The 27,974-nt window shown below is 44.8% G+C and overlaps 1 protein-coding gene across 1 annotated transcript; it reads left to right on the forward strand.

Moving 5' to 3' along the window:
* Positions 1–304: 304 nt before the first annotated feature.
* LOC139216965 (uncharacterized) lies at positions 305–3,451 on the forward strand. The gene is made up of 2 exons (XM_070848217.1): positions 305–1,472; positions 2,558–3,451. The coding sequence occupies exons 1-2, from the start codon at positions 492–494 to the stop codon at positions 3,110–3,112; spliced, it is 1,536 nt and encodes a 511-aa protein (XP_070704318.1). The 5' UTR covers positions 305–491; the 3' UTR covers positions 3,113–3,451.
* The last annotated feature ends 24,523 nt before the right edge of the window (positions 3,452–27,974 follow it).

The raw sequence follows: 27,974 nt of genomic DNA on the forward strand, positions 1-27,974 counted from the left end.
CAAAGAATGAGGACGTTGGTCTGCGTGATGACAGAGCAGGAATGCAGTTGGCGTCTGGAGCCAACATAGAAGCCCAGTCATATGTTTTGATCACTGATGGAGCAAAGGAGGAGAGTGTGAATATTCAAGAAATAATTCCGAAAGATGCTGAGCCCAAAACTTTGACGTCAACAGGCTGCAAATTAACCCCACAGATGGACTGCATAGCCACAGCACATAGGGAGACCAAGGCCGCGGAAAGAGTCCAAATAGGCTGTGAGTGTGCTGAAGCGCCACATGAAAAAAGTACGAATGTGACTTGTGACTTGACTCCACAGGATATTGGGGTATTAGAAACTGCGGATTCCTTAAAAGCTTCAACACGCCCTCCTGTTTCTGCCTCACACAACTTACACATATCCCAAGACCATCCTGTTGATGGCACACACACACCCGCTGCAGACAGTCAGCAAGGTAGTCCGAGTTTCACACCAGCACGCTGCACAGTGGGTATGCAGAGTTCTGCAAAACACAACACACACAGCAGCCTTCAGGAACTACTTCCAAAAGCACAGGGAAGCAAACAGACACCTGAAAAATCCCTGCGCCTGCAAGTAACCGACACACACGTGCCAGACTTGCGTACGCCGACGCCTGAGAGAGAAGCGTGGTCACTCGCAGCTCTAATTCGCACTCCAACTCCAGACGGGTTTCTTCCGCACACGCCCACCCCGGACTCACAAACACACACACCGGATCCACGTTCACACACTCCAGAATTTCGAACTCCGACATCCGACATCAGTGACGGATACATCTCATCTCTCTCCACCACCTCAGAGGAGTATTATGAATGTGGCGACTCTTCTTTCCACGAGCTGGTTTTTGACCAAGCAGCTTATCGCAACCATGGCACCACAGAGGAATATGTTAGCTTCACATACCCAAATCCTTCTAATGTCACAACCATCACCATTAGTCCTACATGCATGGATTATAATGCTGTTGCTGCTAAATCAGGCACTACAGACAGGAATACCTCCAGCAGTGACACGCAGAGTTTGTCTGGGCCTGCTAGTGTCTCCTCAATGGGCGAGGAGACTGTAAATGAAGAAAGTGGGAGAGAAGGGGATGAAAAGGGGAGGAAACCAAGTGTGGCACAAAGGAAGACAGAGGGAGATCCTCATGGGACAGACGGGGGAGGCAGCAAGGAAGCTAAGAGAACCACAGGCCATTTTAAACAAGGCAAAGATTCAACAGAGACAGTAGAAAAAACCAAGGAAGCCCAATCCCAAGCCCCTAAGAGAAAGAAGGAGCTAAACCAATCAGAGAGATTGGTCTATGGAGGAGTGACTCCAGGAGAATTAATCAATGAGGAAGCAGAGCCAAAGCGATGGTCCACAGGTGACCTGAAACTAAAGAAGGTGGCCCTTGAGGGTGAGAGACCAGACAAAGTGAAGGAAGTGGGCAGGGCGACATTGGGACCCAGTGGTGTGGAGAGGCCCCAGTCAAGCAGGGAGCCTGAGGGACAGAAGGTATTGACTGTAAGGTGTTTCCATCTTTATATTCAACCCAATTCTCCTCATCACACAAAAATAACTTTTAAAGCCAACTCGCAGGTTAATCTAAACAGAATCATTTGTACTTTTTAACTATCCACTCATTTTGCAGATTTTTTGAGGGGACATGCTGTTCGTCATCACAACTGTCTGTCATAAAATGTAGGAGTGAAGGTAGTTAAACAAAAAGGAAGTGTTTTATCCTTCTTATTGGCGTTAGATTAGGTGAAAGTTAGAAGTTAGTTAGTTTCACCATTCAGTATTTTTAAAACTGCGACCCATAACACTTAAAAATTAAGATGTGAGAACGTATTACTTGATGAAGTGAAAGAGTTAGTTCTGACGTGGTAAAATTTCTGAAGATTAGATCAATCAATCTATCTATCTATCTATCTATCTTGCAGTGTACTATGCAAGCTCACCAGCTCTGTTCGTGTGTGTGTGTGTGTCTAGGTCTTTTGAGTATGCACCAGCAGAGCATCACTAAGTCGAAACGCACGACATCTGTTCATTATTGAACAAGGAGACTGTGTGAACTTAAGTGACACACTTTTAATGAAGCACCAGGCGGGTTCACGCTGATGCAATATTAATGAATCTGTAAAAGATTGATAGTTTCACATTTATTGGTGTAGTTTAAGTCATTCACCGATGACCTGAGAGAGTACGCTTTTTATCTAGCAATAGTCTGTTCAAGTCAGTGAGGTGTTGTTGGCATGTTTTAACTCAGGTCTGCCATGTAATATTAATAAGAGTGACAATAAAATAGATCTCACATTTACGCCCAAGGACCTCTCTTTTCCATTTTCATCAAAGCTTGCATGTCACTTAGCACTGCATTTGCGAGCGAAAAGTTGTTTCACTATGTTGTAGCTAAGTTTCAAGCACACTATTAGAATACAATATGAGAATTTGGTTGTTATATAAACCCCAAATGTATCGATACCTCATTATACATACATTATACATTTCTTCTAATGTCCATTCTCTTCTCTTCTCTTCTCTTCTCTGAACAGCAGCAAGACAGTGAAGCGTCCTCCCCCTCCAGACCATCCAGACCCCTCTTAACCACCCAGCCTTCGGGGGCTCGTCCTGGGGGAAGCCGCCAGCTGAACCAGGCAGAAAGCAAGGTGCCCCGCGATAGTCTGCAGGTTTCTGTTAACGCCTCATCTCCTCGCAGACTGCCGTCCAGGCCACCTCCTCCAGTGACAGCTGGGCGGAGGCACACTGAAGACTCCCACAGCCAGCAGAGTCTCCTTTCTCGTCGGCCTCCTACAGCGCAGGGCAAGGTGAGAGCTGGACAGTCACCGAGCCAACATCCTTACCCAAAACCCCAGCCCTCTTTTCTCCACACACACTCAAACATCCAGCTGCAGCTCCCTCCGTATTCTGAGAGCCAGACGGCATCAGCACGGAAAGAGCACTGCCTGGAAGAAGGAAGGGCTCCATTTAGCTTCACTTTTAGCAAGCTCTACAACCTCAAGGGCCTGAAGGACAGGATGAGCAAGTTGCCGGCACAAAGCAAGAAAGGCAGCACCAGCTCTGCAGTAGAGGGACGAAAGAGCACAAGCTAGTCTGGTACCATCAGTCATCTGTAAGGCAAGTGAAAAACTAAAAAAAACTGCTTCACCACCAAGAAAAAGGCTTTATAAAATCTTGAACTGACCAGGAATGTGTACTGTGACGGCAATAACATCGTCTGACCTGTTCACACAGCAAAGACTTGGCTCTGTGCCACCTTTTTCATCCTGGGGTGACTTCTAGCTAATGGTTTTAATGAATATCTGAACTTTGAACTATGACCCTTGACCTGTAGTGTGACCTGCTCCCGTCTCATCTGATGAAAGCTGCACTTTAAGTCATTTAACACGTGGCGGTTTTCAGTGTGAAACCACAACTGCGCATTGGTGTTGCTCATCACTGGATAAAACAAAGTGTGGATGAGTAAGTATTTTTCCTCCTCTCTGGGCTTATCGTTCTCATCTGCTGCTTCTCAAACTTTTGAACGTTTTCCCTGGTGAAAACTGGACATCTATCACATGTTACACGTGTGTCTCCATTTTTCTTGTTAGTGTTGTTAGCTGATATTAGTTATTGAACAACTGAATTGTCTGTAAAAAAAAAAGACATCACATTACAGTACAGTACAATAGGAAGGTACTTCCTGGGTTAATATCGCAAATCAGCCATGTCCTCTTTCTTCCTCTCTTTTTTTCATATGACTCAGAAAGATTTCAAACATGGGAGATCTTCTTTGCCTGTAATAATATGTTATCTCAATGTGATGCAATATGAATGTGAATTCAGTACAATACTGTATGAGAGACTGGGATTCATCGAAATGCACATTAATAGGGTTTACAACAGGTATTTCAGATTTTTGTTGAAAGTTTCCTTTACCATAAAAATGTACACACACACTGTATTTACTGATGTACCGTATTTTGTCTGATACTGAAACTACTGAAAGTCAAAGTCTGCCTCTTCCAACGTGGTCTTACAGAAATGTATTCTTCTCTAACACCACTTAACATTCTGTGAGTGGGCAAATAAATGAATGTTCAAATGACTAACCTCAAGACAGGTAAACATTTAAATTAAAAAAGTAAATGTATATATTGAGCTGAGTGGCAATGTTCCCTCATTTGTATTATAACAAGTCATGGTTTTCCTCTTGTGCCTTAAAACAGTGCTTTCAATACAAATTTGAATGCAAAAACTGTTGAGGCAGAATTTTACCTTATTGTGTCTTGATGTCTCACAGCTTTATTTTGGTCAGTTGGTATTCTCCCATTGTGGGCTGTACATTGAAAGACCACAGCAGTCAAGTTATTGATTTATTCTTTGTTTACACCAAATTCCATCTACATTCAAAATGCTTTTTGCTTGGAAGAGAAAGTCACAGTGAATGCGCCCAAACAAAGCTATCTGATGTCAAAGTTATCTACATAGATGAGCACAATAAACACCACACGGGACAGTCTTGTTACTCTGAATACAGATACAGATGTCCCGCAGATTATAACTAGAACGTACAAGATGGTGCCCTTGAGTTTCTCTGAAGTAAACGGGAAATAAACTCATCGATGTCATCAATGAAATGGCTCAAGTACCCATAATTCATACGCTGTTACACAGAAAAAATGATGGTTTTACAAAGCTGCAAATGAGAAAAGCTTTAGCCTGTCATCTTGGTAGACAGACAAGGAATTTGCGCACTATCTCAATGTTTATTTGTGTCCCTACTGCTACACTATCAGCTTTATTTGACTGCAGTGAATCCCTACATCGCTGTTTTGGCTCAGGAAGTGTTTGTGCTAATTTGGTTTTGGGTTGGAATCTGTTCCTAAGGGAGGCATTCAGATGAAAATGCTTTTCTCCCAATGCAAACTAGGATTTAATTCAGCTTAAAAAAATATAGATTGTGAATCATGGATGGCTGCCGACTGAGATACTTACAACTTGACATCATCGAAGCAGAAGAGGAGACGATGCATTAAACACCTGATTTGTCTCAGCGTACTTCCTCTAGCTTCAGGCCTGCCAAAAAAGGCAGGGAAGAGGTACTGTACAGTCCCATGATGCCTCTGTAGTTTTGGATGCTTCAGTCATCTTTCACAGCACGTTGCAATTCTGCAAATATCAGTTGGAATCCATGTCAGACACGGTCGTGAGGTGTGAACAAATTTCCAATAGTAAATAGTGCATTCAAGATGATCCCAAAGGACATTTTATTAGATGCTACCTAATATTCAGACATGGAGCACAGAAGCTCCTTCTAAAAATAACTGAGGCTGTTGCATGAAAATCTGCAGCTGAGATGTGATCGTTTCTAGTTTATTTTCACATTAAAAGAACTTGTAGCCTTAATGTATGACAGACTCTCTGTGCTGTAAAAGCTGATGGTGTGGCGTCAGAGACAAGCGACACATCAAACGGCTGTTTGACTCACCGCAATTTGCATGTTCAGGTAACAGGCTCACACTGTCACAGTCATACACTGCTAATTATTCCTGCATGATGTTAGCTCTGCGAGAACACCTGGATGGGACCCAGTTGCTTGGCTCCATATATCTGAGAACTACTTTTCATTTTAACATCTCAACGCTACATAAAACCAAATCATTGGTTGTGGGTATGGTGCATGTGTGTATACAGGGACTTGACAAAATAATGAAACACCTCATGGTTACAAATTGTGCCACAAAGGTTAATCATGTTTGGATTATGGAATAGTTCTACATTTTGGGAAATCTTATTCGCTTTCTGGTGCAAAGTTAGGATCAATACCTGTCCATTAAATATGAAGCTACCGCCAGCTGCAGGTTAGCTCACTTTAGACAGGAAATGGGTGGAGAGCTGATTAACACACAACATTCTCATTCATTTGAACTATGAGAAAATCTAAGAGTCAAAACAACAATTAGCTATTTTATGAGGGGTTTCATGCTGGACTATTTTTTGATTGGGAACAGTGACTTCTTGTAATGCTGCTAGGAAGTTACTCAGAGCCAAGACAGAAATACTGCAGTATTTAATAACCCCCCACAAATTGGCGAATTGTCTTTTTACACTCTGGTTTCTGTGTGGATCAAACAACAGCTACCTTTTGAACACAGTCTTTCTAGGGTCTCTCCCCGCGTCCGGTCTTTATGCTAAGCTAAGCTGACTGGCTGAAGGCTGTAGCTTCGTATTTGATATACAGACATGAGAGTGGTATTGGCCTTCTCATCTAACTCTCAGCAAGATATCAAATGAGACCATAAAACTTTGAAAGTTTAAAACTCAAACTTTAAAACTATTTGCATATGCCAAAAATCATAATAGGTAATATGTAAAGTTCATCCACAGAGAAGTGCTCATGTGATTTTTGTGTACCTCCCCTGTAAGAGCGACAGATGGTGGAACAAAGCTAAATTCATGTAGTCATATAGACATGGGATGAAATACGCTCTATGAATACATTTCTGGGTCACATATCCAGATTTAGAATGAGCCAGACAAACACACACATATCATAAGAGGAGGATACGGAGGGAGAGAGGAGCAGTGATTGAGATGCAGAGAGAAGGAGAAGGAGACGGAAACAGAAAATCCGTCCTTATCTGAAGTGACTGAGAGAAACTGCAAATAAAGCAAGAGGCAGGAAAAGATGGAGAGACGGAGATACACAGCAAGAGACACAGGTTCATGAAATCTGCTAAATCGACTGTTCAGTGTTCAGCATCCACAGTGAAGACAGGCTTCATCTTGAGATTGCCTTTCAGCTTTTTTATTTATAGTTTTTTCTGATTGCTTTGGCATTACTATTGAAACTATTGGCTATTTTTGGACAAATTCTACACGCTAACCACAAAACCTCACACAAAACTTGCAAAACAATATGTCTCTTGCAAAAGTAAACAGTTCTTGTAAAACTCTTAAACGGTGTCTTCACGTAAATACTGTGCACACAAAGCATCATTTGAATAAGCACACATAGCACCAACTGATTGTTGTAATTGTTCTAAAACATAAAACAAATAGAAAAATAGGCTACATCTCATCTTTGTTTTTGTCTTCATCCACATCACATGCAATGTAGTCTTAAGCTAGGCAGCATGGACAGTATCAGTGGGAGTGCTGTATGCAGGCATGGTATGACCATAAATTGATGTCTCCACAAGTACCAGTAATATGATGCTATAGACTACCTGCACATGTTCATATCTCAGTTGTTTCTTTCAAAGGGGACAGCTGCTTCATCCTAATTCCATTGTGCTTCAGCAGAGACTCTGATGACGCTTTTGGGATATGGTGTTTTCTGCCATTATTACTCGTTCTGTAATGAAATTTGAATGTCTTTAGTGATAGATCCTTCTCTTTATGAAAGTACAGTGCATACAGTACTATTAAAGCAGTTGTTGTATCTTCTCTGATGCCGATGATGTGCAGTTGATGAAAGGAAACTTCCGCTGACAACGACTTAGTGAATAAAAATAGGTTTATTGCAAAAAGGTCAGTTGTCTAACAGGCACCATGGAAGCCTGGGAAGACGCTAAGCCAATTATAGGTACAGACAGCGTAACCCCCGGCCGAATCTGCTGTCTCTGTCCTCGTCTTTCCCGAGCCCATTCTCTGGTCATCTTTTATACTCTTCTTGACTTCCTAGCTCAACAGCTGATGTCTTTGTTAAAATGTAAAGGAATATACCAAAAATACCTACAATCATCTGTGCCCAAATAAGGAGGTAAAAATCAATAACTCCTGTCGAGTTCATGCTTCCTTTAGACACCAACAGGCACAGTCATAAACACCCAATGGACACAGTCATAAATACCACCCCTTAAATGCACCCATCAGATACTACTAGGTCTTATATTAAAATATCCGCATGATACCTGCAAAAGTATAGCAGCTCACATCTAGTTGAACCCCTCACTCAGCCTCCCTTGTGCTCATCGCATAGTTGGTCAACCACAGTCGCTCTGAATTCATCAGGTATTGTGTTCCTGACTTCCCCTCCTCTTCATCGTTCTACTTCATTTCTTTCTTCTTCCTCGCCTCCTCCCTCTTCTTCATCTCATCTTTGTCCTCCTCTTCCTGCTACTCATTCCTCCCCTACTCCTCTATTTTTGACCCCCGTTATGCCCTGTCCAATATTGGCCTCCATTATTGTCCAAGCCAAATGTTTACCTGTGGCCCACTTATGGTGCTCAAGCTCTGATTTGTAAGCGAGACCATTATCTGAAAGAGGTTTCCCATGTGTCAGTGTGAAGATAATTGGCAAAGTTGTGTGGCAGCATTGAAACCAGCTAGAGGTGTTTTAGTAAACTGCAGACTGAGTGTAAAGCTGAGAATGTATATTCAGCTTGGCACACTTGGTTAATGCATTGGCTGCAAGTGTAAATTGTCTCAGGGAAAATGTTTCAAGTTTCATTGTTAGTGTTAAAACATTCAACAATGCATTACTACATCCCATAATATATACTGTCTGTAGCTGTCAGTCCCAAATCCGTTGGTCCCTATTATATGTATATTATATAACCATTAATATATAGTTTCATTTAAAAAAAAAAAAAGGCTCAGTAATTTCCAGCTGTGGATTAACACATATTTGTTGTTGTAGTGAGTATTTACGGCTGTGATTGTGGGAATTACTCAAAATAATCTGCACTGCCCATGTTTATTGTAATGAAGGAACATGTTACTATTCATTACTGGTTTTATGATGGTGACAGTAAGAGAAATATGGAATACCACCAACCTCATAGCGCTTCATACAGTTTAAAAACGCTTCCATGTTTGTGAACATAAAACATTAGTTGCCTTGAAAATTGCTTAAAACATGGCTGACTTATTCGCCTGTAACATGTATCATATCACCAGCGCCCTTAGCCGCTCTATTGCCTGGAGTTTACATTTACTGCTCACTGTTATCTTGTCTTATCTGAGCATGAGGGTGGAGCCTTGGTGGTGTTTAGGACACGTAGCAAGCCAAAAGAAAAAAAAAAAAAAAAAGCCATCTGTAGTGTAAATGTGTGCCAGACACAGGTAAGCTGTTCTATCAACCCTGTGCAGTCAGTGAGCCATGCAGCGTTAACCGGAACTGGAGCAGGAACACACTGTGAGCCTTCATTACTTCTGCACTCATCATTGCGTCATGTAAATCTCCTGACCAGTCAAACACACACACAAACACACACTCACACACTATCCTTAATCGAAGTGACAAAGATTTTGTTTTTGTCAATGATTGGACTGTATAATAGTGGTGGCTCGATCCCAGAATAGTACATCAGACACATTCAAACACTCACATTTAAACAGAACACACACACTCCCCCTCAGGCTATTTATATGGAGATGAGAGACCACACGGACACACACACACAGTGGCACATAAGACTCCAAGCTGAGCCCTCCAAGCTCATCATAAATGATAATGCGAGACTTCCACTGAGCCTCAGGGTTCACAATACAGACAAGGATGACACAATGGTTGTGCACACACAAACACACACATACGCGGCCACACGGACACAAAGCGGTGACTCAGCCCTCTTTTGGGTCTCTGCTTTGTGGACAGTCCTTTGGGTCCTTCAGCTCTCTCTCTCACACACACACACACACACACACACGTAAATAAAGACACTGGTTGCAGATGCAAAGAGCGTGTGCATTGTTGTAGTTGTGTGTGTGTGTGTGTGTTTGTGTATGTGTGTGTGAAGGTGGAGGTGGACTGGGGGATTTATTTAGTCAAGACATCCACTGATGTCAACAATTTCTGACACAGTATGTGAGTCATCCTGTAATTGCCCCCTGGGTAATGAAGTGTCCTATCAGCCTGTTTGGACTTGATTAAAAACACACAAATAATAATGACAATAAAACATGACTGTACACATTAGTAGTATGTAGTATTGATTATGCAGGTAAAGACAAGACAGACTGAAAATCAGTTATTACTTTCTGGGCTTACCAGAATTTGAAATCATCCACATACAGAGATCTTGCAGTGAACACTAACCAAAGGATGATTACATGGACACAGAACCCAGAGCCGGCTGCAAAAAAAAATAATGCAAATTATTACTGGCAGCACCCCTCCAGCAGCTGGCGCTCTAGGCGACCGCCTATATGGCCTATGCCTAGAGCCGGCCCTGACAGAACCAGACAGACAAGTAAAATTGGTATTTTCAGGGTGTCTGTGCAGTCACAGTGGGTCTATGGTGTTTATAATACCAGTTTATGTGGTGTCCAGCAGACTTAGAGAAATAATATATATGTGGCGCAGGATCAGACTCCCTACTTGGTAATAATCCTGTAATAATAAAATGGATTTTTAAACAGTATGACTGTGCTGTACCTCATTCAGGTGTCTGGATCTGCAGGAAGCATGTGAGAGACGTATTCTACAGGGCACTCAGGTGCATGGGCTTACCTAGAGAGCTCTAAATGTGAGAGTTTGGTGCCAACTTTGGCTGTTTGCCTTAAAAGTCATGTATAATGCATGATCATTACATCCTCAGCATAACAAAAGTGTTATGATCCTGCTGTCTCTCTCCCTCTTGTGTGTTTTGTCTACCCCTGTCTGTCGCCGGAGTGAAGTCAGGAGGGTTACCCCCGGTCATCTACCTACACACCTGCAATAATCACACACCTGCTCCTCATCAGCAATCCAGCCACCTACTCCTCCCCTGTCTTTATAAGCCCAGTTCACCCTTTCCCTCACTGCCAGAATATCTGTTTCCTTGTGGTAATTTACGGCTCTTTGTCTCCTGATTTCCTAGCGTTAGCTGTTGCATCTATCCCTTGTCCCAATCCTGTCTCCCTCTCCGGTTGCTTCCCCAGGTCTTCAGCCCGCTCCCTCCTGGTTTCCACTCGAGCCCTCTCTCCCTCGTCTCCAGCCTGCTCCCTCCTGGTCTCCCCTCCGGCCCAGTTCCCTCGTCTCCACCACGGCCCTGTCCCTCACTCCACCAGCCTGGAGCTGCCTGGAGAACTTAAAGCTGAGTAGTTAGTAGCCACAAATGATTGACAGAACTACAGTATTGTTGAATGTATTCATTCTTCATTCTTATTATCTTATCTCTTTTTTTTTTAAATAAATCAAATAAATCTTCGAAAGAACTGCTAAAATAAAGAGTCAGAATAAAAGTTAGAATAAATAAAACATAGAATAAAAGATCCGCTCTATCTGTCCCAAAAAAGTCAGGCTAATGTCAAATTATTGACAAAAATAACTCCTTAGTCTAGCATGTTAGCAACACTTGCTTATTAGTATTAAACACAAAGTACAGCTGAGGCTGGTGGGAACTTCATTAGTATTGTCAAGTGTGGTTAAAATAGCCACATAACATGATTTTAAGTTCTTAAGAACTTTGTTAAAGAAGGGAACAAAAGTAAAACTTACTGAATTTGTCTGTTCTCCATATTTCTTCCAGGATCTTCAGCCTTCCCTCCACTCACCTGGCAAAAACTCCCATTTTGAAAGTTCAAACAGATGTTCGCTTGAAGCTTGTCTCCTGTCACGCTTGATTTTGAAGTTTAAGGTTTTGGAGTGAAATGGTGCTTAAAAACCTCAAGTAGTATAAGAGTAAAAATGAGAAGGTCAAGGTGTCAAGTGTTTAAATGCGCCGCAACACAATGAATGAATGAAACATGATTTATCAAAAGTTAGTGAAAACCAGGCTGTGTGTCTGTACCACAGGGTGCGTCAGCACGTCAGCCCTCGGCTAAATGGTGTCACAGTGGCATTTGCAGATTGCTACTTTTAGAGCAGTGGTTCTCCAATTTTTTCTGTCCCCTTTGAAGTAAGAAAAATTTCCAGTCCCCCCATGCCCAAACAAGATATTAAAAAAATGGGTCCAGTTTAACTTTTAATGAAAGTTAATATATTCTACAAATAAGTTGTTGTGCAAGTAAAAAACAAGTTCCATGTCAACTAAACTAGATTGCTCCATCAGACTGAGATTTTTCAAAAATGGATGAAAATAAAATAAAATGTGCAATAATGTTGGCTAACTCTCTGACCTCCATGGGAAATTCCACAAGTAAGCAAATAGGCTAGCGGCAAAGAAAGCAGCCAGATGAAAGTTGGAACAAACACTTAAATTCGACCATATAAATCTAAAATCTAAATCTAAAAAGCTGGATAGCATATTTCTTGCATGAAATCCCCCCACTAACAGCTTGAGGCGGACTGCACAGGACTAATAAATCAAAATTTACTTGTCTTTGGAGCTGAATGAAAAAAAAATGACCAGTTTAACATTAGTTCCCTTGTAGCTCACCTGGTTAAACACAGGGCATTAAGTTCAGGGGATCAAACCCCTGTCCAATTCCCCCTCCTCCACTGTTTTGGCTGCCAGTTGTTTTCTGGCCGATTTACCACATTAAAAGTGATCAGTAACTGTTTTCCAACAGGTTTGGAGGTGGATCAGGCAAAAAAGAGGCAGTTTTGTGTCGGCTCCCAAAACGGGAATTTCCTTGACCCCGCGGTCATCGTTTTTGTCCAATTCCCCCTCCTCCACTGTTTTGGCTGCCAGTTGTTTTCTGGCCGATTTACCACATTAAAAGTGATCAGTAACTGTTTTCCAACAGGTTTGGAGGTGGATCAGGCAAAAAAGAGGCAGTTTTGTGTCGGCTCCCAAAACGGGAATTTCCTTGACCCCGCGGTCATCGTTTTTGTCCAATCCCACTGTTTTGGCTGCCAGTTGTTTTCTGGCCGATTGACCACATTAAAAGTGATCAGTAACTGTTTTCCAACAGGTTTGGAGGTGGATCAGGCAAAAAAGAGGCAGTTTTGTGTCGGCTCCCAAAACGGGAATTTCCTTGACCCCGCGGTCATCGTTTTTGTCCAATCCCACTGTTTTGGCTGCCAGTTGTTTTCTGGCCGATTTACCACATTAAAAGTGATCAGTAACTGTTTTCCAACAGGTTTGGAGGTGGATCAGGCAAAAAAGAGGCAGTTTTGTGTCGGCTCCCAAAACGGGAATTTCCTTGACCCCGCGGTCATCGTTTTTGTCCAATTCCCCCTCCTCCACTGTTTTGGCTGCCAGTTGTTTTCTGGCCGATTTACCACATTAAAAGTGATCAGTAACTGTTTTCCAACAGGTTTGGAGGTGGATCAGGCAAAAAAGAGGCAGTTTTGTGTCGGCTCCCAAAACGGGAATTTCCTTGACCCCGCGGTCATCGTTTTTGTCCAATTCCCCCTCCTCCACTGTTTTGGCTGCCAGTTGTTTTCTGGCCGATTTACCACATTAAAAGTGATCAGTAACTGTTTTCCAACAGGTTTGGAGGTGGATCAGGCAAAAAAGAGGCAGTTTTGTGTCGGCTCCCAAAACGGGAATTTCCTTGACCCCGCGGTCATCGTTTTTGTCCAATTCCCCCTCCTCCACTGTTTTGGCTGCCAGTTGTTTTCTGGCCGATTTACCACATTAAAAGTGATCAGTAACTGTTTTCCAACAGGTTTGGAGGTGGATCAGGCAAAAAAGAGGCAGTTTTGTGTCGGCTCCCAAAACGGGAATTTCCTTGACAAGCAACCTCAAGGTCATCGTTTTTGTCCAATTCCCCCTCCTCCACTGTTTTGGCTGCCAGTTGTTTTCTGGCCGATTTACCACATTAAAAGTGATCAGTAACTGTTTTCCAACAGGTTTGGAGGTGGATCAGGCAAAAAAGAGGCAGTTTTGTGTCGGCTCCCAAAACGGGAATTTCCTTGACCCCGCGGTCATCGTTTTTGTCCAATCCCACTGTTTTGGCTGCCAGTTGTTTTCTGGCCGATTTACCACATTAAAAGTGATCAGTAACTGTTTTCCAACAGGTTTGGAGGTGGATCAGGCAAAAAAGAGGCAGTTTTGTGTCGGCTCCCAAAACGGGAATTTCCTTGACCCCGCGGTCATCGTTTTTGTCCAATTCCCCCTCCTCCACTGTTTTGGCTGCCAGTTGTTTTCTGGCCGATTTACCACATTAAAAGTGATCAGTAACTGTTTTCCAACAGGTTTGGAGGTGGATCAGGCAAAAAAGAGGCAGTTTTGTGTCGGCTCCCAAAACGGGAATTTCCTTGACCCCGCGGTCATCGTTTTTGTCCAATTCCCCCTCCTCCACTGTTTTGGCTGCCAGTTGTTTTCTGGCCGATTTACCACATTAAAAGTGATCAGTAACTGTTTTCCAACAGGTTTGGAGGTGGATCAGGCAAAAAAGAGGCAGTTTTGTGTCGGCTCCCAAAACGGGAATTTCCTTGACCCCGCGGTCATCGTTTTTGTCCAATTCCCCCTCCTCCACTGTTTTGGCTGCCAGTTGTTTTCTGGCCGATTTACCACATTAAAAGTGATCAGTAACTGTTTTCCAACAGGTTTGGAGGTGGATCAGGCAAAAAAGAGGCAGTTTTGTGTCGGCTCCCAAAACGGGAATTTCCTTGACCCCGCGGTCATCGTTTTTGTCCAATCCCACTGTTTTGGCTGCCAGTTGTTTTCTGGCCGATTTACCACATTAAAAGTGATCAGTAACTGTTTTCCAACAGGTTTGGAGGTGGATCAGGCAAAAAAAGAGGCAGTTTTGTGTCGGCTCCCAAAACGGGAATTTCCTTGACCCCGCGGTCATCGTTTTTGTCCAATTCCCCCTCCTCCACTGTTTTGGCTGCCAGTTGTTTTCTGGCCGATTTACCACATTAAAAGTGATCAGTAACTGTTTTCCAACAGGTTTGGAGGTGGATCAGGCAAAAAAGAGGCAGTTTTGTGTCGGCTCCCAAAACGGGAATTTCCTTGACCCCGCGGTCATCGTTTTTGTCCAATCCCACTGTTTTGGCTGCCAGTTGTTTTCTGGCCGATTTACCACATTAAAAGTGATCAGTAACTGTTTTCCAACAGGTTTGGAGGTGGATCAGGCAAAAAAGAGGCAGTTTTGTGTCGGCTCCCAAAACGGGAATTTCCTTGACAAGCAACCTCAAGGTCATCGTTTTTGTCCAATTCCCCCTCCTCCACTGTTTTGGCTGCCAGTTGTTTTCTGGCCGATTTACCACATTAAAAGTGATCAGTAACTGTTTTCCAACAGGTTTGGAGGTGGATCAGGCAAAAAAGAGGCAGTTTTGTGTCGGCTCCCAAAACGGGAATTTCCTTGACCCCGCGGTCATCGTTTTTGTCCAATCCCACTGTTTTGGCTGCCAGTTGTTTTCTGGCCGATTTACCACATTAAAAGTGATCAGTAACTGTTTTCCAACAGGTTTGGAGGTGGATCAGGCAAAAAAGAGGCAGTTTTGTGTCGGCTCCCAAAACGGGAATTTCCTTGACCCCGCGGTCATCGTTTTTGTCCAATTCCCCCTCCTCCACTGTTTTGGCTGCCAGTTGTTTTCTGGCCGATTTACCACATTAAAAGTGATCAGTAACTGTTTTCCAACAGGTTTGGAGGTGGATCAGGCAAAAAAGAGGCAGTTTTGTGTCGGCTCCCAAAACGGGAATTTCCTTGACCCCGCGGTCATCGTTTTTGTCCAATCCCACTGTTTTGGCTGCCAGTTGTTTTCTGGCCGATTTACCACATTAAAAGTGATCAGTAACTGTTTTCCAACAGGTTTGGAGGTGGATCAGGCAAAAAAAGAGGCAGTTTTGTGTCGGCTCCCAAAACGGGAATTTCCTTGACCCCGCGGTCATCGTTTTTGTCCAATTCCCCCTCCTCCACTGTTTTGGCTGCCAGTTGTTTTCTGGCCGATTTACCACATTAAAAGTGATCAGTAACTGTTTTCCAACAGGTTTGGAGGTGGATCAGGCAAAAAAGAGGCAGTTTTGTGTCGGCTCCCAAAACGGGAATTTCCTTGACCCCGCGGTCATCGTTTTTGTCCAATTCCCCCTCCTCCACTGTTTTGGCTGCCAGTTGTTTTCTGGCCGATTTACCACATTAAAAGTGATCAGTAACTGTTTTCCAACAGGTTTGGAGGTGGATCAGGCAAAAAAGAGGCAGTTTTGTGTCGGCTCCCAAAACGGGAATTTCCTTGACCCCGCGGTCATCGTTTTTGTCCAATTCCCCCTCCTCCACTGTTTTGGCTGCCAGTTGTTTTCTGGCCGATTTACCACATTAAAAGTGATCAGTAACTGTTTTCCAACAGGTTTGGAGGTGGATCAGGCAAAAAAGAGGCAGTTTTGTGTCGGCTCCCAAAACGGGAATTTCCTTGACCCCGCGGTCATCGTTTTTGTCCAATCCCACTGTTTTGGCTGCCAGTTGTTTTCTGGCCGATTTACCACATTAAAAGTGATCAGTAACTGTTTTCCAACAGGTTTGGAGGTGGATCAGGCAAAAAAGAGGCAGTTTTGTGTCGGCTCCCAAAACGGGAATTTCCTTGACAAGCAACCTCAAGGTCATCGTTTTTGTCCAATTCCCCCTCCTCCACTGTTTTGGCTGCCAGTTGTTTTCTGGCCGATTTACCACATTAAAAGTGATCAGTAACTGTTTTCCAACAGGTTTGGAGGTGGATCAGGCAAAAAAGAGGCAGTTTTGTGTCGGCTCCCAAAACGGGAATTTCCTTGACCCCGCGGTCATCGTTTTTGTCCAATCCCACTGTTTTGGCTGCCAGTTGTTTTCTGGCCGATTTACCACATTAAAAGTGATCAGTAACTGTTTTCCAACAGGTTTGGAGGTGGATCAGGCAAAAAAGAGGCAGTTTTGTGTCGGCTCCCAAAACGGGAATTTCCTTGACCCCGCGGTCATCGTTTTTGTCCAATTCCCCCTCCTCCACTGTTTTGGCTGCCAGTTGTTTTCTGGCCGATTTACCACATTAAAAGTGATCAGTAACTGTTTTCCAACAGGTTTGGAGGTGGATCAGGCAAAAAAGAGGCAGTTTTGTGTCGGCTCCCAAAACGGGAATTTCCTTGACCCCGCGGTCATCGTTTTTGTCCAATCCCACTGTTTTGGCTGCCAGTTGTTTTCTGGCCGATTTACCACATTAAAAGTGATCAGTAACTGTTTTCCAACAGGTTTGGAGGTGGATCAGGCAAAAAAGAGGCAGTTTTGTGTCGGCTCCCAAAACGGGAATTTCCTTGACCCCGCGGTCATCGTTTTTGTCCAATTCCCCCTCCTCCACTGTTTTGGCTGCCAGTTGTTTTCTGGCCGATTTACCACATTAAAAGTGATCAGTAACTGTTTACCAACAGGTTTGGAGGTGGGTCAGGCAAAAAAGAGGCAGTTTTGTGTCGGCTCCCAAAACGGGAATTTCCTTGACCCCGCGGTCATCGTTTTTGTCCAATTCCCCCTCCTCCACTGTTTTGGCTGCCAGTTGTTTTCTGGCCGATTTACCACATTAAAAGTGATCAGTAACTGTTTTCCAACAGGTTTGGAGGTGGATCAGGCAAAAAAGAGGCAGTTTTGTGTCGGCTCCCAAAACGGGAATTTCCTTGACCCCGCGGTCATCGTTTTTGTCCAATCCCACTGTTTTGGCTGCCAGTTGTTTTCTGGCCGATTTACCACATTAAAAGTGATCAGTAACTGTTTTCCAACAGGTTTGGAGGTGGATCAGGCAAAAAAGAGGCAGTTTTGTGTCGGCTCCCAAAACGGGAATTTCCTTGACAAGCAACCTCAAGGTCATCGTTTTTGTCCAATTCCCCCTCCTCCACTGTTTTGGCTGCCAGTTGTTTTCTGGCCGATTTACCACATTAAAAGTGATCAGTAACTGTTTTCCAACAGGTTTGGAGGTGGATCAGGCAAAAAAGAGGCAGTTTTGTGTCGGCTCCCAAAACGGGAATTTCCTTGACCCCGCGGTCATCGTTTTTGTCCAATCCCACTGTTTTGGCTGCCAGTTGTTTTCTGGCCGATTTACCACATTAAAAGTGATCAGTAACTGTTTTCCAACAGGTTTGGAGGTGGATCAGGCAAAAAAGAGGCAGTTTTGTGTCGGCTCCCAAAACGGGAATTTCCTTGACCCCGCGGTCATCGTTTTTGTCCAATTCCCCCTCCTCCACTGTTTTGGCTGCCAGTTGTTTTCTGGCCGATTTACCACATTAAAAGTGATCAGTAACTGTTTTCCAACAGGTTTGGAGGTGGATCAGGCAAAAAAGAGGCAGTTTTGTGTCGGCTCCCAAAACGGGAATTTCCTTGACCCCGCGGTCATCGTTTTTGTCCAATCCCACTGTTTTGGCTGCCAGTTGTTTTCTGGCCGATTTACCACATTAAAAGTGATCAGTAACTGTTTTCCAACAGGTTTGGAGGTGGATCAGGCAAAAAAGAGGCAGTTTTGTGTCGGCTCCCAAAACGGGAATTTCCTTGACCCCGCGGTCATCGTTTTTGTCCAATTCCCCCTCCTCCACTGTTTTGGCTGCCAGTTGTTTTCTGGCCGATTTACCACATTAAAAGTGATCAGTAACTGTTTTCCAACAGGTTTGGAGGTGGATCAGGCAAAAAAGAGGCAGTTTTGTGTCGGCTCCCAAAACGGGAATTTCCTTGACCCCGCGGTCATCGTTTTTGTCCAATCCCACTGTTTTGGCTGCCAGTTGTTTTCTGGCCGATTTACCACATTAAAAGTGATCAGTAACTGTTTTCCAACAGGTTTGGAGGTGGATCAGGCAAAAAAAGAGGCAGTTTTGTGTCGGCTCCCAAAACGGGAATTTCCTTGACCCCGCGGTCATCGTTTTTGTCCAATTCCCCCTCCTCCACTGTTTTGGCTGCCAGTTGTTTTCTGGCCGATTTACCACATTAAAAGTGATCAGTAACTGTTTTCCAACAGGTTTGGAGGTGGATCAGGCAAAAAAGAGGCAGTTTTGTGTCGGCTCCCAAAACGGGAATTTCCTTGACCCCGCGGTCATCGTTTTTGTCCAATTCCCCCTCCTCCACTGTTTTGGCTGCCAGTTGTTTTCTGGCCGATTTACCACATTAAAAGTGATCAGTAACTGTTTTCCAACAGGTTTGGAGGTGGATCAGGCAAAAAAAGAGGCAGTTTTGTGTCTGCTCCCAAAACGGGAATTTCCTTGACCCCGCGGTCATCGTTTTTGTCCAATCCCACTGTTTTGGCTGCCAGTTGTTTTCTGGCCGATTTACCACATTAAAAGTGATCAGTAACTGTTTTCCAACAGGTTTGGAGGTGGATCAGGCAAAAAAGAGGCAGTTTTGTGTCGGCTCCCAAAACGGGAATTTCCTTGACCCCGCGGTCATCGTTTTTGTCCAATTCCCCCTCCTCCACTGTTTTGGCTGCCAGTTGTTTTCTGGCCGATTTACCACATTAAAAGTGATCAGTAACTGTTTTCCAACAGGTTTGGAGGTGGATCAGGCAAAAAAGAGGCAGTTTTGTGTCGGCTCCCAAAACGGGAATTTCCTTGACCCCGCGGTCATCGTTTTTGTCCAATTCCCCCTCCTCCACTGTTTTGGCTGCCAGTTGTTTTCTGGCCGATTTACCACATTAAAAGTGATCAGTAACTGTTTTCCAACAGGTTTGGAGGTGGATCAGGCAAAAAAGAGGCAGTTTTGTGTCGGCTCCCAAAACGGGAATTTCCTTGACCCCGCGGTCATCGTTTTTGTCCAATTCCCCCTCCTCCACTGTTTTGGCTGCCAGTTGTTTTCTGGCCGATTTACCACATTAAAAGTGATCAGTAACTGTTTTCCAACAGGTTTGGAGGTGGATCAGGCAAAAAAGAGGCAGTTTTGTGTCGGCTCCCAAAACGGGAATTTCCTTGACCCCGCGGTCATCGTTTTTGTCCAATCCCACTGTTTTGGCTGCCAGTTGTTTTCTGGCCGATTTACCACATTAAAAGTGATCAGTAACTGTTTTCCAACAGGTTTGGAGGTGGATCAGGCAAAAAAGAGGCAGTTTTGTGTCGGCTCCCAAAACGGGAATTTCCTTGACCCCGCGGTCATCGTTTTTGTCCAATTCCCCCTCCTCCACTGTTTTGGCTGCCAGTTGTTTTCTGGCCGATTTACCACATTAAAAGTGATCAGTAACTGTTTTCCAACAGGTTTGGAGGTGGATCAGGCAAAAAAGAGGCAGTTTTGTGTCGGCTCCCAAAACGGGAATTTCCTTGACCCCGCGGTCATCGTTTTTGTCCAATCCCACTGTTTTGGCTGCCAGTTGTTTTCTGGCCGATTTACCACATTAAAAGTGATCAGTAACTGTTTTCCAACAGGTTTGGAGGTGGATCAGGCAAAAAAGAGGCAGTTTTGTGTCGGCTCCCAAAACGGGAATTTCCTTGACCCCGCGGTCATCGTTTTTGTCCAATTCCCCCTCCTCCACTGTTTTGGCTGCCAGTTGTTTTCTGGCCGATTTACCACATTAAAAGTGATCAGTAACTGTTTTCCAACAGGTTTGGAGGTGGATCAGGCAAAAAAGAGGCAGTTTTGTGTCGGCTCCCAAAACGGGAATTTCCTTGACCCCGCGGTCATCGTTTTTGTCCAATCCCACTGTTTTGGCTGCCAGTTGTTTTCTGGCCGATTTACCACATTAAAAGTGATCAGTAACTGTTTTCCAACAGGTTTGGAGGTGGATCAGGCAAAAAAGAGGCAGTTTGGTGTCGGCTCCCAAAACGGGAATTTCCTTGACCCCGCGGTCATCGTTTTTGTCCAATCCCACTGTTTTGGCTGCCAGTTGTTTTCTGGCCGATTTACCACATTAAAAGTGATCAGTAACTTTTTTCCAACAGGTTTGGAGGTGGATCAGGCAAAAAAAGAGGCAGTTTTGTGTCGGCTCCCAAAACGGGAATTTCCTTGACCCCGCGGTCATCGTTTTTGTCCAATTCCCCCTCCTCCACTGTTTTGGCTGCCAGTTGTTTTCTGGCCGATTTACCACATTAAAAGTGATCAGTAACTGTTTTCCAACAGGTTTGGAGGTGGATCAGGCAAAAAAGAGGCAGTTTTGTGTCTGCTCCCAAAACGGGAATTTCCTTGACCCCGCGGTCATCGTTTTTGTCCAATTCCCCCTCCTCCACTGTTTTGGCTGCCAGTTGTTTTCTGGCCGATTTACCACATTAAAAGTGATCAGTAACTGTTTTCCAACAGGTTTGGAGGTGGATCAGGCAAAAAAGAGGCAGTTTTGTGTCGGCTCCCAAAACGGGAATTTCCTTGACCCCGCGGTCATCGTTTTTGTCCAATTCCCCCTCCTCCACTGTTTTGGCTGCCAGTTGTTTTCTGGCCGATTTACCACATTAAAAGTGATCAGTAACTGTTTTCCAACAGGTTTGGAGGTGGATCAGGCAAAAAAGAGGCAGTTTTGTGTCGGCTCCCAAAACGGGAATTTCCTTGACCCCGCGGTCATCGTTTTTGTCCAATCCCACTGTTTTGGCTGCCAGTTGTTTTCTGGCCGATTTACCACATTAAAAGTGATCAGTAACTGTTTTCCAACAGGTTTGGAGGTGGATCAGGCAAAAAAGAGGCAGTTTTGTGTCGGCTCCCAAAACGGGAATTTCCTTGACCCCGCGGTCATCGTTTTTGTCCAATTCCCCCTCCTCCACTGTTTTGGCTGCCAGTTGTTTTCTGGCCGATTTACCACATTAAAAGTGATCAGTAACTGTTTTCCAACAGGTTTGGAGGTGGATCAGGCAAAAAAGAGGCAGTTTTGTGTCGGCTCCCAAAACGGGAATTTCCTTGACCCCGCGGTCATCGTTTTTGTCCAATTCCCCCTCCTCCACTGTTTTGGCTGCCAGTTGTTTTCTGGCCGATTTACCACATTAAAAGTGATCAGTAACTGTTTTCCAACAGGTTTGGAGGTGGATCAGGCAAAAAAGAGGCAGTTTTGTGTCGGCTCCCAAAACGGGAATTTCCTTGACCCCGCGGTCATCGTTTTTGTCCAATCCCACTGTTTTGGCTGCCAGTTGTTTTCTGGCCGATTTACCACATTAAAAGTGATCAGTAACTGTTTTCCAACAGGTTTGGAGGTGGATCAGGCAAAAAAGAGGCAGTTTTGTGTCGGCTCCCAAAACGGGAATTTCCTTGACCCCACGGTCATCGTTTTTGTCCAATTCCCCCTCCTCCACTGTTTTGGCTGCCAGTTGTTTTCTGGCCGATTTACCACATTAAAAGTGATCAGTAACTGTTTTCCAACAGGTTTGGAGGTGGATCAGGCAAAAAAGAGGCAGTTTTGTGTCGGCTCCCAAAACGGGAATTTCCTTGACCCCGCGGTCATCGTTTTTGTCCAATTCCCCCTCCTCCACTGTTTTGGCTGCCAGTTGTTTTCTGGCCGATTTACCACATTAAAAGTGATCAGTAACTGTTTTCCAACAGGTTTGGAGGTGGATCAGGCAAAAAAGAGGCAGTTTTGTGTCGGCTCCCAAAACGGGAATTTCCTTGACCCCGCGGTCATCGTTTTTGTCCAATTCCCCCTCCTCCACTGTTTTGGCTGCCAGTTGTTTTCTGGCCGATTTACCACATTAAAAGTGATCAGTAACTGTTTTCCAACAGGTTTGGAGGTGGATCAGGCAAAAAAAGAGGCAGTTTTGTGTCTGCTCCCAAAACGGGAATTTCCTTGACCCCGCGGTCATCGTTTTTGTCCAATCCCACTGTTTTGGCTGCCAGTTGTTTTCTGGCCGATTTACCACATTAAAAGTGATCAGTAACTGTTTTCCAACAGGTTTGGAGGTGGATCAGGCAAAAAAGAGGCAGTTTTGTGTCGGCTCCCAAAACGGGAATTTCCTTGACCCCACGGTCATCGTTTTTGTCCAATTCCCCCTCCTCCACTGTTTTGGCTGCCAGTTGTTTTCTGGCCGATTTACCACATTAAAAGTGATCAGTAACTGTTTTCCAACAGGTTTGGAGGTGGATCAGGCAAAAAAGAGGCAGTTTTGTGTCGGCTCCCAAAACGGGAATTTCCTTGACCCCGCGGTCATCGTTTTTGTCCAATTCCCCCTCCTCCACTGTTTTGGCTGCCAGTTGTTTTCTGGCCGATTTACCACATTAAAAGTGATCAGTAACTGTTTTCCAACAGGTTTGGAGGTGGATCAGGCAAAAAAGAGGCAGTTTTGTGTCGGCTCCCAAAACGGGAATTTCCTTGACCCCGCGGTCATCGTTTTTGTCCAATTCCCCCTCCTCCACTGTTTTGGCTGCCAGTTGTTTTCTGGCCGATTTACCACATTAAAAGTGATCAGTAACTGTTTTCCAACAGGTTTGGAGGTGGATCAGGCAAAAAAGAGGCAGTTTTGTGTCGGCTCCCAAAACGGGAATTTCCTTGACCCCGCGGTCATCGTTTTTGTCCAATCCCACTGTTTTGGCTGCCAGTTGTTTTCTGGCCGATTTACCACATTAAAAGTGATCAGTAACTGTTTTCCAACAGGTTTGGAGGTGGATCAGGCAAAAAAGAGGCAGTTTTGTGTCGGCTCCCAAAACGGGAATTTCCTTGACCCCGCGGTCATCGTTTTTGTCCAATTCCCCCTCCTCCACTGTTTTGGCTGCCAGTTGTTTTCTGGCCGATTTACCACATTAAAAGTGATCAGTAACTGTTTTCCAACAGGTTTGGAGGTGGATCAGGCAAAAAAGAGGCAGTTTTGTGTCGGCTCCCAAAACGGGAATTTCCTTGACCCCGCGGTCATCGTTTTTGTCCAATCCCACTGTTTTGGCTGCCAGTTGTTTTCTGGCCGATTTACCACATTAAAAGTGATCAGTAACTGTTTTCCAACAGGTTTGGAGGTGGATCAGGCAAAAAAGAGGCAGTTTTGTGTCGGCTCCCAAAACGGGAATTTCCTTGACCCCGCGGTCATCGTTTTTGTCCAATTCCCCCTCCTCCACTGTTTTGGCTGCCAGTTGTTTTCTGGCCGATTTACCACATTAAAAGTGATCAGTAACTGTTTTCCAACAGGTTTGGAGGTGGATCAGGCAAAAAAGAGGCAGTTTTGTGTCGGCTCCCAAAACGGGAATTTCCTTGACCCCGCGGTCATCGTTTTTGTCCAATCCCACTGTTTTGGCTGCCAGTTGTTTTCTGGCCGATTTACCACATTAAAAGTGATCAGTAACTGTTTTCCAACAGGTTTGGAGGTGGATCAGGCAAAAAAGAGGCAGTTTTGTGTCGGCTCCCAAAACGGGAATTTCCTTGACCCCGCGGTCATCGTTTTTGTCCAATTCCCCCTCCTCCACTGTTTTGGCTGCCAGTTGTTTTCTGGCCGATTTACCACATTAAAAGTGATCAGTAACTGTTTTCCAACAGGTTTGGAGGTGGATCAGGCAAAAAAGAGGCAGTTTTGTGTCGGCTCCCAAAACGGGAATTTCCTTGACCCCGCGGTCATCGTTTTTGTCCAATCCCACTGTTTTGGCTGCCAGTTGTTTTCTGGCCGATTTACCACATTAAAAGTGATCAGTAACTGTTTTCCAACAGGTTTGGAGGTGGATCAGGCAAAAAAGAGGCAGTTTTGTGTCGGCTCCCAAAACGGGAATTTCCTTGACCCCGCGGTCATCGTTTTTGTCCAATTCCCCCTCCTCCACTGTTTTGGCTGCCAGTTGTTTTCTGGCCGATTTACCACATTAAAAGTGATCAGTAACTGTTTTCCAACAGGTTTGGAGGTGGATCAGGCAAAAAAGAGGCAGTTTTGTGTCGGCTCCCAAAACGGGAATTTCCTTGACCCCGCGGTCATCGTTTTTGTCCAATCCCACTGTTTTGGCTGCCAGTTGTTTTCTGGCCGATTTACCACATTAAAAGTGATCAGTAACTGTTTTCCAACAGGTTTGGAGGTGGATCAGGCAAAAAAGAGGCAGTTTGGTGTCGGCTCCCAAAACGGGAATTTCCTTGACCCCGCGGTCATCGTTTTTGTCCAATCCCACTGTTTTGGCTGCCAGTTGTTTTCTGGCCGATTTACCACATTAAAAGTGATCAGTAACTTTTTTCCAACAGGTTTGGAGGTGGATCAGGCAAAAAAAGAGGCAGTTTTGTGTCGGCTCCCAAAACGGGAATTTCCTTGACCCCGCGGTCATCGTTTTTGTCCAATTCCCCCTCCTCCACTGTTTTGGCTGCCAGTTGTTTTCTGGCCGATTTACCACATTAAAAGTGATCAGTAACTGTTTTCCAACAGGTTTGGAGGTGGATCAGGCAAAAAAGAGGCAGTTTTGTGTCTGCTCCCAAAACGGGAATTTCCTTGACCCCGCGGTCATCGTTTTTGTCCAATTCCCCCTCCTCCACTGTTTTGGCTGCCAGTTGTTTTCTGGCCGATTTACCACATTAAAAGTGATCAGTAACTGTTTTCCAACAGGTTTGGAGGTGGATCAGGCAAAAAAGAGGCAGTTTTGTGTCGGCTCCCAAAACGGGAATTTCCTTGACCCCGCGGTCATCGTTTTTGTCCAATTCCCCCTCCTCCACTGTTTTGGCTGCCAGTTGTTTTCTGGCCGATTTACCACATTAAAAGTGATCAGTAACTGTTTTCCAACAGGTTTGGAGGTGGATCAGGCAAAAAAGAGGCAGTTTTGTGTCGGCTCCCAAAACGGGAATTTCCTTGACCCCGCGGTCATCGTTTTTGTCCAATCCCACTGTTTTGGCTGCCAGTTGTTTTCTGGCCGATTTACCACATTAAAAGTGATCAGTAACTGTTTTCCAACAGGTTTGGAGGTGGATCAGGCAAAAAAGAGGCAGTTTTGTGTCGGCTCCCAAAACGGGAATTTCCTTGACCCCGCGGTCATCGTTTTTGTCCAATTCCCCCTCCTCCACTGTTTTGGCTGCCAGTTGTTTTCTGGCCGATTTACCACATTAAAAGTGATCAGTAACTGTTTTCCAACAGGTTTGGAGGTGGATCAGGCAAAAAAGAGGCAGTTTTGTGTCGGCTCCCAAAACGGGAATTTCCTTGACCCCGCGGTCATCGTTTTTGTCCAATTCCCCCTCCTCCACTGTTTTGGCTGCCAGTTGTTTTCTGGCCGATTTACCACATTAAAAGTGATCAGTAACTGTTTTCCAACAGGTTTGGAGGTGGAATCAGGCAAAAAAAGAGGCAGTTTTGTGTCGGCTCCCAAAACGGGGAATTTCCTTGACCCGCGGTCATCGTTTTTGTCCAATCCCACTGTTTTGGCTGCCAGTTGTTTTCTGGCCGATTTACCACATTAAAGTGATCAGTAACTGTTTTCCAACAGGTTTGGAGGTGGATCAGGCAAAAAAGAGGCAGTTTTGTGTCGGCTCCCAAAACGGGAATTTCCTTGACCCCACGGTCATCGTTTTTGTCCAATTCCCCCTCCTCACTGTTTTGGCTGCCAGTTGTTTTCTGGCCGATTTACCACATTAAAAGTGATCAGTAACTGTTTTCCAACAGGTTTGGAGGTGGATCAGGCAAAAAAAGAGGCAGTTTTGTGTCGGCTCCCAAAACGGGAATTTCCTTGACCCCGCGGTCATCGTTTTTGTCCAATTCCCCCTCCTCCACTGTTTTGGCTGCCAGTTGTTTTCTGGCCGATTTACCACATTAAAAGTGATCAGTAACTGTTTTCCAACAGGTTTGGAGGTGGGTCAGGCAAAAAAGAGGCAGTTTTGTGTCGGCTCCCAAAACGGGAATTTCCTTGACCCCGCGGTCATCGTTTTTGTCCAATTCCCCCTCCTCCTTTCTGGCCGATTTACCACATTAAAAGTGATCAGTAACTGTTTTCCAACAGGTTTGGAGGTGGATCAGGCAAAAAAGAGGCAGTTTTGTGTCGGCTCCCAAAACGGGAATTTCCTTGACCCCGCGGTCATCGTTTTTGTCCAATTCCCCCTCTCCACTGTTTTGGCTTGCCAGTTGTTTTCTGGCCGATTTACCACATTAAAAGTGATCAGTAACTGTTTTCCAACAGGTTTGGAGGTGGATCAGGCAAAAAAGAGGCAGTTTTGTGTCGGCTCCCAAAACGGGAATTTCCTTGACCCCGCGGTCATCGTTTTTGTCCAATTCCCCCTCCTCCACTGTTTTGGCTGCCAGTTGTTTTCTGGCCGATTTACCACATTAAAAGTGATCAGTAACTGTTTTCCAACAGGTTTGGAGGTGGATCAGGCAAAAAAGAGGCAGTTTTGTGTCGGCTCCCAAAACGGGAATTTCCTTGACCCCGCGGTCATCGTTTTTGTCCAATTCCCCCTCCTCCACTGTTTTGGCTGCCAGTTGTTTTCTGGCCGATTTACCACATTAAAAGTGATCAGTAACTGTTTTCCAACAGGTTTGGAGGTGGATCAGGCAAAAAAGAGGCAGTTTTGTGTCGGCTCCCAAAACGGGAATTTCCTTGACCCCGCGGTCATCGTTTTTGTCCAATTCCCCCTCCTCCACTGTTTTGGCTGCCAGTTGTTTTCTGGCCGATTTACCACATTAAAAGTGATCAGTAACTGTTTTCCAACAGGTTTGGAGGTGGATCAGGCAAAAAAGAGGCAGTTTTGTGTCGGCTCCCAAAACGGGAATTTCCTTGACCCCGCGGTCATCGTTTTTGTCCAATTCCCCCTCCTCCACTGTTTTGGCTGCCAGTTGTTTTCTGGCCGATTTACCACATTAAAAGTGATCAGTAACTGTTTTTCCAACAGGTTTGGAGGTGGATCAGGCAAAAAAGAGGCAGTTTTGTGTCGGCTCCCAAAACGGGAATTTCCTTGACCCCGCGGTCATCGTTTTTGTCCAATTCCCCCTCCTCCACTGTTTTGGCTGCCAGTTGTTTTCTGGCCGATTTACCACATTAAAAGTGATCAGTAACTGTTTTCCAACAGGTTTGGAGGTGGATCAGGCAAAAAAGAGGCAGTTTTGTGTCGGCTCCCAAAACGGGAATTTCCTTGACCCCGCGGTCATCGTTTTTGTCCAATTCCCCCTCCTCCACTGTTTTGGCTGCCAGTTGTTTTCTGGCCGATTTACCACATTAAAAGTGATCAGTAACTGTTTTCCAACAGGTTTGGAGGTGGATCAGGCAAAAAAAGAGGCAGTTTTGTGTCGGCTCCCAAAACGGGAATTTCCTTGACCCCGCGGTCATCGTTTTTGTCCAATTCCCCCTCCTCCACTGTTTTGGCTGCCAGTTGTTTTCTGGCCGATTTACCACATTAAAAGTGATCAGTAACTGTTTTCCAACAGGTTTGGAGGTGGATCAGGCAAAAAGAGGCAG

The sequence above is a fragment of the Pempheris klunzingeri genome, chromosome 17 (assembly GCF_042242105.1).
Source record: "Pempheris klunzingeri isolate RE-2024b chromosome 17, fPemKlu1.hap1, whole genome shotgun sequence".
NCBI classification, from domain to species: Eukaryota; Metazoa; Chordata; class Actinopteri; order Acropomatiformes; family Pempheridae; genus Pempheris; species Pempheris klunzingeri.